At 32.8% G+C, this 13,751-nt stretch overlaps 1 protein-coding gene across 8 annotated transcripts in view; it reads left to right on the top strand.

Moving 5' to 3' along the window:
• Nucleotides 1-13,751, top strand: part of LOC145944593 (cytotoxic granule associated RNA binding protein TIA1) — a 445,453-nt gene that overhangs the window by 421,593 nt on the left and 10,109 nt on the right. For all 8 annotated transcript variants that reach the window (XM_083053014.1, XM_083053042.1, XM_083053024.1 and 5 more), the window contains 4 exons: nucleotides 2,017-2,197; nucleotides 9,275-9,404; nucleotides 10,928-11,169; nucleotides 11,662-11,845. In XM_083053014.1, the coding sequence (XP_082909140.1) occupies nucleotides 2,017-2,197; nucleotides 9,275-9,404; nucleotides 10,928-11,169; nucleotides 11,662-11,845 (737 nt within the window). The remainder of the gene's footprint in view (nucleotides 1-2,016; nucleotides 2,198-9,274; nucleotides 9,405-10,927; nucleotides 11,170-11,661; nucleotides 11,846-13,751) is intronic.

Here is a 13,751-nt window from a genome sequence, read left to right as displayed (position 1 = left end):
ATTTATTTGTGTTTATAATATATTTATAATATATATAATAATGAAAAACTTTGCATGTTCTGAGTAGGATCATAAAACTGCAACAGTTATAGACAAATAGATATATCTCTTTTTTATACGATAATATGATTTATCTGCATATTTGATATATAAAATGCTTGCTAACTTGAAAGTTTTGTAAAACTCAGTATGATGTATATAATCCTTAAGCAAAACTATTATTACATTAAGTGCATTGATATAAATAACATTTATACATATTTATTGTAATAATTACGAAACAATGGTTTCGTACAAATTTGATATTCAGATTCCTTTTTCATAAAAAGAATAGTATCAGAGAAATAAATTAATAAATTTATCAAATTAGAAAAACACTCACATATAAAAGTTTTTGAATTATTTAGAATATCCTCTAGTAACTAGTATATATAAAATAAAATAGATTTTACAACCTTGGGATAATATCGTATTAAATATACGATCATCATATCATAATAACAGAGACATTGACTCGTTTATAATTCTCAATTATTAATCCCCCCGAAACGATCGGCGATCAAAGACGGGAAAACTATTAAAAGTCCACAATTCCGCGAGCGCGTCAAAAAAGAAGCGCAGATATTTCAATTCTTTTCTTTTTGCGAAATAAGCATTCTAGAACAAACAAAATTTTTTTTAAAGCCAACCATAGACGGCAGCGACGAGCAAGTTGTGCCGACATTCCTGAGATACTGAGAATAACGTTCGCCAAGCAATAAAGAGATAATGCCGAGCTTTGAGAAAAGAAGAGAACGTCCCTCGGTAAGTTCTTAACGGGACGTTCTGCCGTTCTGAGAGAACCTTCTATCTCCGAACGAGGCAATTACAGGCCGTGGTTTACCGGTCGCGTTTACACCCGTAGCTTGCCTCCACCGTATAGGCTAAGCTTCACGGTACGATCGTAAACTTAGCTGACGGGGTTCAACCTCTTTGGCATTGGCGTTCGATATCTCGAGCAGCTCGGGCGTCCTGCTTCGACCACGTCGTGAAACCTGCTCGACCTCTTTCATAGTATCAGTAAAAGTAATGCCGAGGGACGAGTGGGGAGGTAAAGGATACGTGAGAGATCTATCGCGCACGCGTCGGGGGTAGTAGATACTTTCAATAATGGCTTTTCCAAGGCTCCACATGCGTGTTGTTTCTTATATTGCTATCGGGATCATATACGATCACCGCTGGATGTCGCAAACGGAATAATCATTCTGCCGCGCTCTGATCGTTTTTTGATGAATGCCTCCGTATGCGCCGCTTCGATGCTCATTCTTTATGCGCCAATCACGATTACAAGCGAACGGAACTTGTGCATCAAGCGGCACAATTGTGCCGCATTGATTGATAATAAAATAAACGTAGCAAAATGTAACACGCGGTTGTGCATAGCCAATATTTCCTCAGTCGTTTTCCTAATTAAGGAATCATTTTTGCTTATAATTTAGAGTATAGAGAGAGTATAATTTAGAGTAATGAAACATTATTTTATTAATGCGTCTGATGCGTAATGAATTAAGCGCAAAATCTGAGAAAAATTGATACGGCGATGTCGGTTAAAATAGGTTGTGATATAGCGAGCGATATATGATAAAGTAAACTTGTTAAACTTCCATACAATTTTGAATTTTATATTCGTTAAGAGTAATTAATCCCCCGGCATGAACAAAATCAAAACATGGACAACCTAGTAAATATAATCTAAAAATTCGCAATACAAAACTCGTTTAGCTCATACTATAATTGAGTTCTCACAATAAATGTTTTTAAACCATTTCATATTTTTTCCGATACAATATGCAAGAATCTTGTACAAAAAATCATTTACCAGCAGTTTCCATTATGTTTCTATTGTGAATCAAGAAAGACAACTTATATATTCAGGAATTTGTCGTAGCTGCAATTATTAACGCTTGACTCGGTTTACTTATCGATATGTTCTACAAATGAATAGAGATTAAGATGTGCTATCTTTTTGTTTCACAGCGAACGCAAAGCCGCTCACGTTCGATGAAGTTTACAATCAAAGTAGTCCGACCAACTGTACGGTATATTGCGGCGGATTGACCAATGGTTTAACAGAAGAACTTATGCAAAAGACCTTCTCGCCTTTCGGATCCATCCAAGAAATTCGAGTATTTAAGGATAAAGGCTACGCATTCATCAGGTAATTATACATTTTAACATATTTAAAAAACTGATACATTCACACATATTAATATATATATTCTCAAACTTGTTTATCACTACTCAACAAAAACAGAGAAAATCATCTTGTAAAATGTAAAAAGAAGAACACTATTCTTTCTTTTATTTTCTTATTTTATGTAATAAACTACAGATGAAATTTATTAAATCTCAAAATAGAATCTCATTAAATATCTTGTAATTTATCTTCATTCCTTCCTTTTCTAAAAAAGATATGTAAAGTCGATACTCGTATAATATCAAAGTTTATTGTTGTTGCTTTTCCGCGATGCTCATTGGCTGTCAAGATTCGCGTTGTGTGTTATATTCATAGCAGAGGCTGTCATCGCGAGGGTTAGCAGTTTGACAATTTGTTCGAAATAAAATTAAATTAATTAATAATATGAGTTTTAAATAATATGTTGTATTACTTTAAACTTGATTAATATTTTTGACAATTATCAGCTGATTTCTGTCAAAAAATATTAATTGCGAATAAAGTATTATAACATTATTTACAATATATTACTATGTTCTAATATTTTTAACATATTATTATTTTAAAATTTAATTAGCAAATTAACGCTTTATTAATATTTTTTGACAAAAATCAGCTGATTAAAGCGTTAATTTGCTAATTAAATTTTGAAATAATAATATGTTAAAAATATTAAAATAACAATATGTTGTAAATAATATGTTATAATAAACCTTATCCGCGATTAATATTTTTTGACAGAAATCAGCTGATAACTATCAAAAATATTAATCAAGTTTAATATATTATAACATATTATTTAAAACATATTATTTTATTTAATTTTATTTTGAACAAACTGTAAACTACTAACCCTCGCGATGACAGCCTCTCGATGCTACGAATATAACGCACAATGCGAATCGAGACAGTCAATAAGCATCGCGGAAAAGATGCAACAATACTTGCGAGAATCGACATGCCTTTTTTTAGAAAGGGATGTTATAATACTTTCAATTCGATTAATATTTTTGACAATTATCAGCTGATTTTTGTCAAAAAATATTAATCGCGGATAAGATATTATAACATATTATTATTTAAATATTTTCAACATATTATATACACCCCTATTACCGCTATAGAAATGTTATAAAATAAACAATTTCTCACTCACCGATACGTACAGTAGCGGAGTTGTAGTCCACAGCACATTGGTCTGAAAACATATTATATAATAACAAAATATTCAAATTATGTATATACATACATATACGTGTCGAATATCTCATAAGTTTAGAAAAAATGTTTTTATTTTGCATACCTCACAGTTGCCCCGTTGTCACTTGATGCCTCCCTGGGCCTCCTCCTCCTCTCTTGGTCCTTCGTAGCACTCACGATACTCGCGAAAATACGAATAATTACGATCGCCCGACACTTTACACGGCACTCCCGATACGCGAAACTTTACACGGCACTCCCGACACGACGTGTGAATCGCACTGTGTATCGCAATGCTACCTGTAACAAATAAAATACATACATATATTAGAATAATCTTATTATTTCGCATTATAACATACACAATATAAATATAAATATAAGTAAAAATATAAGTAAGCTAGAATATTTAATTAGCAAATTTTCGCTTTATTAATATTTTTTGACAGAAATCAGCTGATTAAAGCGTTAATTTGCTAATTAATTTTTAAAATAATATGTTATAAAAATTGAAATAATAAATGTTTTAAATTATATGTTATAATATTTTAAACTCGATTAATATGTTTGACAGTTTTATCAGCTGATTTCTGTCAAAAAATATTAGTCGAGAATAAGATATTATAACATATTATTTACAACATATTTTAATTTTTTAACATATTATTATTTTAAAATTTAATTAGTAAATTAACGCTTTAATCAACTAATTTCTGTGAGAAAATATTATTCGAGTTTAGACAAACTTTATATTATTTTTTTATAAGATATCATTATTTTAACATAAAACCGAAAAATGACGCGCGCGTAGCGCGCGCTTGTGTTGTTCTAATATATATAAAAAAAAATTGATAATTTTAAATTTTAATATCCCCGAAGACTATCAACGACGTTGTTGAAATGTACGACAGATGCATGTCGTGAACAGTAGCTTTTCAAATTGTCAATGTAACCTGAAAGGGGAAATTCCCTAAGGCTATAACTATAGATTACTGACATTCAGAGGTTGTCGAATCAGAGATTTCGTGAACGTAGAATGCACTTTGGAATTGACTTCCGGAAACTTAATCAAACAGTTTCCATCTGCATATAATGTGTCTCATATAATATATATATATATATATATATATATATATATATATTTATAAAAATAATACATATGTTCGTAAATGTATGATATTAAATATATATGCTTATTAATTTTTTGTTACAATTCTTTTTAAATAAAATAAAGTAAAATAAATTCTCAAATAAAATAAACTATATAATATATATTTTGTGATAGCTTTAACTATAAAATAGAAATAAGCTACAACATTAGTAGATATTATTAGATCAATGAGATATTGTGTCTTTATATTAATACATCATATTGTCATGATGCAATAGTTACTACGCTATATGTTGCGTTTTTGTTACAACAGGGTTATTGAAAATAATAAATAATAATTGCTCTAGTTATCTTCTCTCTTTTTATAATATTTACATTTATCATAAAATTAGCATGATATTAGCATAAATTATATTGATTAGCGAATACATTATGCACAATTCGTATATAAGATTTTATTTTTACGAAAAAATCCCATATATTAAAAATAACTAGCAATAATTAATTATAGGCTTAAATAATTAAAGATTTCATTTATTTTATTCGCCTAATTTAAAACAAAAATATCTTGAGTTACTAAATTATTTAGCAGATTTTATGCCTTTTTATATATTCTAATTTTTAAAAAACATTTACTTAAAATAATTTCAAACATTTACTCTCTTAATTTTTTCATAAAAAATGTGTATAAATTTTACTATTACATTAATTTATTACAACTTTTTTTTCTAATAAAACAATGCATATATATTTCACGGATTATCATTGTACATCTTAAAAATTGACATAATTGAAAGCCGTTTTATTCCATCACTATTTAAATTACAAAATTGATTTATCGATCATTAGATTCCACAAAGAATATTTAAGACTAATTCTCTGAATGTGAAGAATTAAATGGAACTTTAGTATGAAACCTTTGAAAGCATTTCACTGATTATACAATCAAAGTTCGTTAATTACTCAAACTTTTTACTGCCTTATAGAAAACGAGAATATAGAATAAAAACTTAATCTACTATTGTGATACGTTGTTGTAAATTTAATCGAACTTTTATTTAAATATTCGTTGACAATATATCATAATAATAACTTTAAATTGTTCCTTTATTCCCTGAAGTGCTCAAATACTCGACCCATTCGCGTATCGAACATAATGATATTTATCAGAATATTGGACAAGATAATACGTAATCATCTTTAATCAATTTCCAGAAATAAATGTATATTTTTATAAGCTATTTGTCTTGAATAAAGTAAAATAATAATGATCAAATACAATGTTATAAAAAAATATTATGACAATCGATTTTCAAGAAATGTTATATTATCTTTAAGGTATTGTTTGTATTATTTGTCAAAGCTATTATACTAAAGTGCCATATATGCATTATGTGTAGATGATGATATGTTTACATCAACGATCGTTCGAATAAATTTATCACAATATCGAACAATTTGACTTAAGACGAATCAGGTAAAATTAATATATACGTATATAAAAGATATATGTATATGTATATATATATATATATATACACACTAGCGGATCCTGACGTCGATAATGGGGGGGTCTTGCAAAATTATTTTATTTAATATTTTTGGTTTCATGATTAGCTTTTATTCCAGGATCAACGACGTCGATAGCTCTTTAATGTTTGTTTTTTTTATTTATATTTTTTAAACAAATTCAGCAAAACTGTTTCTTTTAATTTGCAAGGGGGAGAGTTTAATCCCCCCCCCCCCCCCAGGATCCGCCAATGTATATATATATATATATTATATAGATATAAAGAATTTCGCCTAATTATTTTCGTGCAACGAAATTATCTCATCATTTCGTCGTATGTCTGACTTAATCTAAACTTAACTCCTTGAATGCGTAATAAGTATAATTTCCAGTGTATCTTATACTTTTATATATATATATATATAATATATATATAAAATATATATATAAAATATATATATATGTATATAAAAGTATAAGATACACTATAAATTATACTCATTACGCATTCAAGGAGTTAAGTTTAGATTAAGTCAGACATACGACGAAATGATGAGATAATTTCGTTGCGCGAAAATAATTAGGCAAAATTCTTTATATCTATATATAATATATACAATATGTATGTATAAGATACACTGTAAATTATACTCATTACGCATTCAAGGAATTAAGTATAGATTAAGTCAGACATAGGATGAAATGATGAGATAATTTCATGCACAAAAATAATTAGGCGAAATTCTTTATATATATATATATATATATAATATATATAATATGTATGTATAAGATACACTGTAAATTATACTCATTACGCATTCAAGGAATTAAGTTTAGATTAAGTCAGACATAGGACAAAATAATGAGATAATTTTGTTGTACGAAAATAATTAGGCGAAATTCTTTGTATCTATATAATATATATTATATAGATATAATATATATTATATAGATATATTATATATTATATATATATTATATGGATATAAAGAATTTCACCTAATTATTTTTGTGCAATGAAATTATCTTATCATTTCGTCCTATGTCTGACTTAATCTATACTTAACTCCTTGAATGCGTAATGAGTATAATTTACAGTGTATCTTATATTTATAACATATAACATATATTTGTAACATACTATAATGCTATAACAAGTGGTTATAGCAAGACTTGAGGAAATTTTATTCAAAATTATGTACGATGATTGGTGCTAGCGTAATGCGAATCATCAAACGAGATTTTACGAAATATTAGGAAATCGTATGAATAGTGCATCAATACCCATCGTCGCCTGTGATTTATGGCACGAAACGCGAGAACATGTCGGGTCAATGGCAGCATGTCGGACTCATCAAGCTCGGATTCCATTTCATTAATCTACCCATTATATCCATGCAGATCATATATTTCAGTTCAACTCCACGTATCCGACAAGATCAGTTATGTATGTTTCAAAAACATTAGTAAAGAATTGTTAAATTCAAAATAAAAATGATATTTTATACTATATAGATTTACACATAGACAAAAAATAATTATCACGATTTAAAAAGGAATTATAAATTTTATTATCGTATGTGTCGATATCTTCAAATTATAGGGAAAAAAATCTAACGATTCAAGAAATCAGCTGAGCATTTATATCTTTCGAAAACGAATTCAGCGCTCTACCTTAACGATGGCTAGGGATCCGTGACCTATCTTAGAAAAGACTGCCGGGAGGGTTGCTCTAGAACGAACGATAAGAGGGAGGAGGAGGGAAACAAGAACGGAAGAAGGAGACAAAAAACCCTTTCTTATATACGTATACCCCGCTCCCCCCTTTCCTTCTCTACTTCTTATCCTTTCTCGCGCACGTTGTTCGATATCATCCTTGCCCGTCCTTATCCGATACGATAGCCTCCACCCGCTTCGTACGTCCGCCACAGTTCCGCCACCCCTAGACAATGTCCATCGTTCAGATATCTTCCGTCTAATTGCTCTTCCTCCCTCCGTTATTCTGTAGCGTGGAAACCCGGAAACGAATATCTCGGGATGACGTATGGACTTACTGCAAGGTACAATGAGGAAGCAAGAAAGTGGATAAGGGAAGGAGGTCTTTTCTTCTCCTGTGAAAGAAAGAATCTTATCTGCCGCTGGTTATCGCTCGAGGTTCGGTTTTAAAGGGAAGGGAGGGGGGTTGCTGACGATGACCATCGTTCGTCCTACTCGATCGTGGATGGAAGCTCGATAGATGGAAAGGGGCAAACTCCTGGATAGAGCCGCCATTGTGCAATCTTGAACGTGAACGTTAAAAGTGACCTAATCCTCGATAAATTCAATAATTCCCTGCCATGCTCGTTTAGCTTGCCGAATTCGTCGTGCTCTAATCACGTTCTCGAAAAACGTCCATGTCCTCTAAGATGAACTCATTTACCGCGAAATGACAAATTTAAATAATTGAAGAGCGCGGTATACGTAGAATTAGAATTTATTTTTATATTTAAATATTCATATAACAGAAATCGTAAATATCTAGCAATAAAAAACATAATGATTAGGGGGGTCAAAGGGGAATATGGGAATTAACAATTCTCGAATTGAGAATTAATTCCGTATAAAGTCTTGGCAAAGAACCAAGCAAAATTTTCGTGCTTTGTGCACATCAAAGTTCTAGCGGAAAAATAAAAAATTTCTGCTATAACGCATCTACATCCGCGTACGGCTCTCATAGTCAATCTATTTCTTAAAAAAAATAATGTAAGTAAAGAAAAAGAGAGAGATTCAAGAAATACTTCGTTCTCTCACTTTTACATTCTTAATTTTTTTAATGTTGTCAAATGAGCAGAATATTGAATTATAATCCATCTATATTACTTATTGCAATAACAGTGAAATTTACTAATCTAAAAAGTATATAATATCCTAGCAAACTATATAGAAACTAAACTCGCGTAACCAGTGTGTAGAATTTAACATTGAATACTTGCATCTACAGTAATCTAGATTCGTCGAGATTCACAATTACCGTGCTCATTCGTGCGCGCAGTAAACTCGCATAAATTAAATTGCACTATTCGCAGAGACCATTTCGTTAAGCTACCATAATAAGGTCCAGTTTAACTCGTGGAAGGAGTACCTCATTGCTCCGGAGATTTTTCTTTTTGTACACACCATCGCGCGCGGCACCAGCACCAACATCAACGTCGAAAAGGACACAAAAGACTTAAATCCCCTTCTTCTTCGATTTCAGGTTTTCTACCAAGGAGTCGGCCACGCACGCTATCGTAGCGGTACACAACACAGACATCAACGGCCAAACAGTGAAGTGCAGTTGGGGCAAGGAGAGTGGAGATCCTAATAATGCTCAACAAACTGGACAGGTAAACTCTCTTTCTTTATCTTTTATTTTTATTCTCTCTATCGGGAGGACAATTTCGACGTGAAATTCCGTCCTCTGTGTTTTTCAACATTTACATCGCTACTCGTATCAAACCGGAGAACTTTTCTACCTTCTTTCATGAATAAACATTGCCGCTGATTTTCTTTCCGACATAATGCATGAGAAGAAAAACAACGACCTTATGCGCATCAGTGAATATAAGTCACAAGCGCCTGCGCAATGTAGAAAGGATTATTTGAAAGAGAATAATATACTGGCATTAATATCAAATTTGATCTCTACGTGAGAGTGATATAAGCACGGCAGAAACTCCTCGATATACATATAAAAGCTTACCATTGTTATATGTGTTACTGAAACTAGCACGCACTCACGTCTCCAAAAAGTGAAAGCGTTCGAAGAAAGAAGTAGTTACGAGATTCGATTACACGGCCGGTTCCTTCCGGTTTCGCGCGGCTAAAGTGTCTCTACCTATCGATATATCGGTATATGGCTCGAAAGTCCGGCGAAAGAATAAAGACGAAGAGAAAAAGAGAGAGAGAGAGAGAGAGAGAGAGAGAGAGAGAGAGAGAGAGAGAGAGAGAAGGACGAAGGAAGGAAGAGCAGACAGGGAATCGTGCAAGATTCCGGTCTATTCAGGTGCCTCTCTTCGAAGTGTGTCGGGCTGGGTCTCTTAGCAATTAGCTCCGTTAGGACGGGTAGCTACGCCCGATCTGGGAATGGTACCCGAAGTACTTCCCAAACCCGCTCGCACTCCCCGGTAGTACTTCCGTGCATCCATCCACTGCTACTCGGCCCGTGACATCGCTCTAATTGATCTCTATTCCCATAACGCGCTTCTCCCAGGGGAGCCGAGATATCACGTTAGTACATATCCTGCCATACCCTGTTCTCGTATTCAACGGAATCGAACTGGTTTGCGTGATATCCGAGTTCATCGTGCCGCTTTAACGAAGAGAGCATAATGGCTGCACATTATTTCCATAAATTCCATTGAAAGCTAATAATTATTTAAAAAACCAACACATGTATAAATAGCCCCTGCTTAGCAGCAACATTGGCCAATATTGTTCTCTAATTTAAGAATTTCTCGAGCTTTTTATCGAAAATCGAAAAAAGAATACCATATAAACTAAATTATTAAATATTTAATTAAAAACGTATATTGCACAAAATGATCTCTTACGATAATTCGGCACAAAATATATATAATTCAATTTTATTTCTCTCTCTCTCTCTCTCTCTCTATATATATATATATATATATATATATCGTAGAAAAATGAATAAATTCACACGAGATACAACGAAATAATAAGAGATAATTTACGTGACGGCAATGAAATGATCGCGTTGAGATTCACGCGTCGCCCATTTTAAACGAACGACCACACAAATCATCGGAACGAAATTACCATTCCTGACCCTATCGACATCGTTAAGCATAAAATCCAGACAATGTTCTTGCTCTTTTCTATTTCATTGATCCTTGTGCTCTTTCAGGCGTTATCGTCGGCGACGTACCCATACTACGCGGCGGCGGCAGCTGCCGCCGCGGCGGCGGCGGGCGTCGCGGGTGTCGGAGGCGTCGGTGGCGTCGGCAGTGCTGGACAACTAGGATACTGGTATCCACCCCAATCTTATCCTACGACAGCGACACAAATGCAAGCCGGTGGGTTTCTTCAGGGCATGCAGGGATACACCTACGGCCAGTTCGCCGGATATCAACAGGCGCAATATATGGGGTAAGCTTTTCACACGAGATAAGTTCTTCTTTTCACCAAGTTTTGCACGACCAAGTTTTGAATAATCGAAGATTCAAGTCCAATATGAATATATTATCCTGCCCTCATCTTTTTTGGCTATGTCGCGCTCGAGGTGCAATAGATTATAAAACAATTTTATATCGAATTAAGAATTAACTTTAAAACATTCAGCAACATATATAATTTGTACGAATAACTATATATAAAATCCGTAAGACATACGGTATCACACACAATATAAATACATTAATTAAATTGATCAAACATAAAAATAATTACACAGAATGTGCTTAGATAATTTTCAATTAAATTTATTTTCAATTATTCACGAGAAAACTATTAGCAACAGAACAATATCAAATAATATATTTACGACACAAATATAAATCATGTCAGACAGAATATAAATCGTAACATTTATCCGTTTCTTTGTAAAATTCTTTGTACGACAATTTTTGTTTGTAAACGTAGAATGGGCATGGGTGCTGTCCACGCTGCTGGCACAGCAGCAGGATGGGGTCAGGGATTACCTGGGGGACCACAGTTACCACCACACCACGCCACGACGGTCACGGCACCCCCAGGGGTGCAAGCCGCACCCCCGCCACCACCGCCTCCGGCACAAATGATGGCCTACCCGATGCAACAGTTCCAGGTAACCATTACTTTATCTGTCCCCATCTGTATACACGTGCAAGTGTGCATCGTATTTGTTTGTGTGATGTCGAATATAGGAGTGTGTTTCGCTTTTTACATACTTTTGCATCTTGTTCTCTGTTACATCCAAAAGCAATTTCATTGGTGGTGCCGGTATTGGCTTGTAAATGTTGCACGTGGAAACTCGATTCGATATCAAAAGGATATCGAAGGCATGTGTCGATAGAAGAGTGCGCATGGTATATACGTATATATTGTCGGTGATCTTAGGAAACCTCGTAAACTTGATACTGTATATCATTCGAGAGACCGAGCGATAGAACACGGTACGCTTCACGTGGAACAATTTCGCACGAATGAAACAGTAAACAAAGCTACAGTATAACACGTATGATATAATTAGCTACACACATATATTCGGTATAATATTCCGGCTTGAGTTACGTTCATTACGAGGTTACAGGAGCAACGGCGATATGCTAATTTCAACAGTTTATACCAGCATTATTTACGATGGTGGTTATATAATATAATATATGCAAAAATGAAAATTTGCATTTTCTCAAATTATATTGCAAAACAAAGATTATTTTCTCTGCCGTGACTAATAATAATAAACTGCTTTCAATATATTGCGCGCTATGTTATCGATATTCATTTTTCCGTCGCTAATTCAATCTACAAAATTATTCGTTTGCTATAAATAGAATAACAGCTTGTTTAATCATTAATAAGGAATATTGCTGTGTATAAATAAAATATAAATTATTATTAAACGGGCCATGTGCTTTTGCATTGAAGGTTGCGATATTATGTATGAACACAGAGTTGGGTAAAAATAGAACATTCACCTCACATTGCATTATTCGCACATGCATATTAATTTGAAATTATAATAACATTAATATAATGGTAAGTACTTTTCTCTTACATTTGAACATAAGTGATATAACACGTTACTCATTTTTGTTGCGTATATTTAGTCACGAAAAATGCATTTGTTTTGTCATATAAAAATGCTTAATGACAGCCGCGATTATAGTGATTGTGTGGAGAATGTTTGTACTAAGCATGTTTAATAGATACATAACGGCGAGAAATAACAGAGAAAACTATACAACATTATTTTTATTATCTTGAACCGAATTTCGAGAGATATTAATAGAAATTAAGAAAACATCGACTGCTTATTTTTTGTTAAGACATTTGTCAAAGAATGAGGTTTGGTATTATATTGGTAAATCATTCATGAGATTAATAAACTGTCATCAAATGCTAAACCATATATGTATTATATATACATATATATTATATATACATATATAATTTCTAATCTCTTGAGACTACATTCGTACTCTAGTGGAGCAATTTTTATTTTTTTTATTTTTTTTTATTTTTTTTTTTACACCAGACTGATGGAGCAAGACAGACTCGTTTTCCCGCTCGACAAGAGGAGATTATAGGAGGTCCTCGAGATTTAGATATGTTGCAAAAAATTATGGTTTGTGGCAGTGAGGTGAAATATGATACTTATCGTAGTTATGTTGTCCAGAAAAGTATACCTCAACCATTTTGCTTTCCGCACGGACTGCACACGTAAGAAAGTGCACACTGTACACAGGCATATACACACGCCATCGCTAAAAACGACATTGCCGCAAAAAATATGGAATATTTGAAAAGAGATCACAAGGATGGCTTCGGGCAAACGCAGCAAATGCATTTCAACTCAGCACCGCTTTTAAAGCCCCGCGTTCTTTTTGCTTCAAGAACAATTTCTGAACTTGACAACTTGAGATCTCGAGATTGAGAATGACTATCTTAATTTAAAAGCTCGTTAAGAAATTCTAGTCTAAAAATTTTAAATTAACTCTGCTATTTTTCTTTATATTTTCCTTACTCTC

This window comes from Prenolepis imparis, unplaced genomic scaffold, assembly GCF_030444845.1.
Source record: "Prenolepis imparis isolate NDT839.2.m4 unplaced genomic scaffold, iyPreImpa1.0 SCAF_1, whole genome shotgun sequence".
Classification (NCBI taxonomy): domain Eukaryota; kingdom Metazoa; phylum Arthropoda; class Insecta; order Hymenoptera; family Formicidae; genus Prenolepis; species Prenolepis imparis.
Note: the sequence above shows the minus strand (reverse complement) of the source record. Positions and strands in the feature narration are given on the sequence as shown.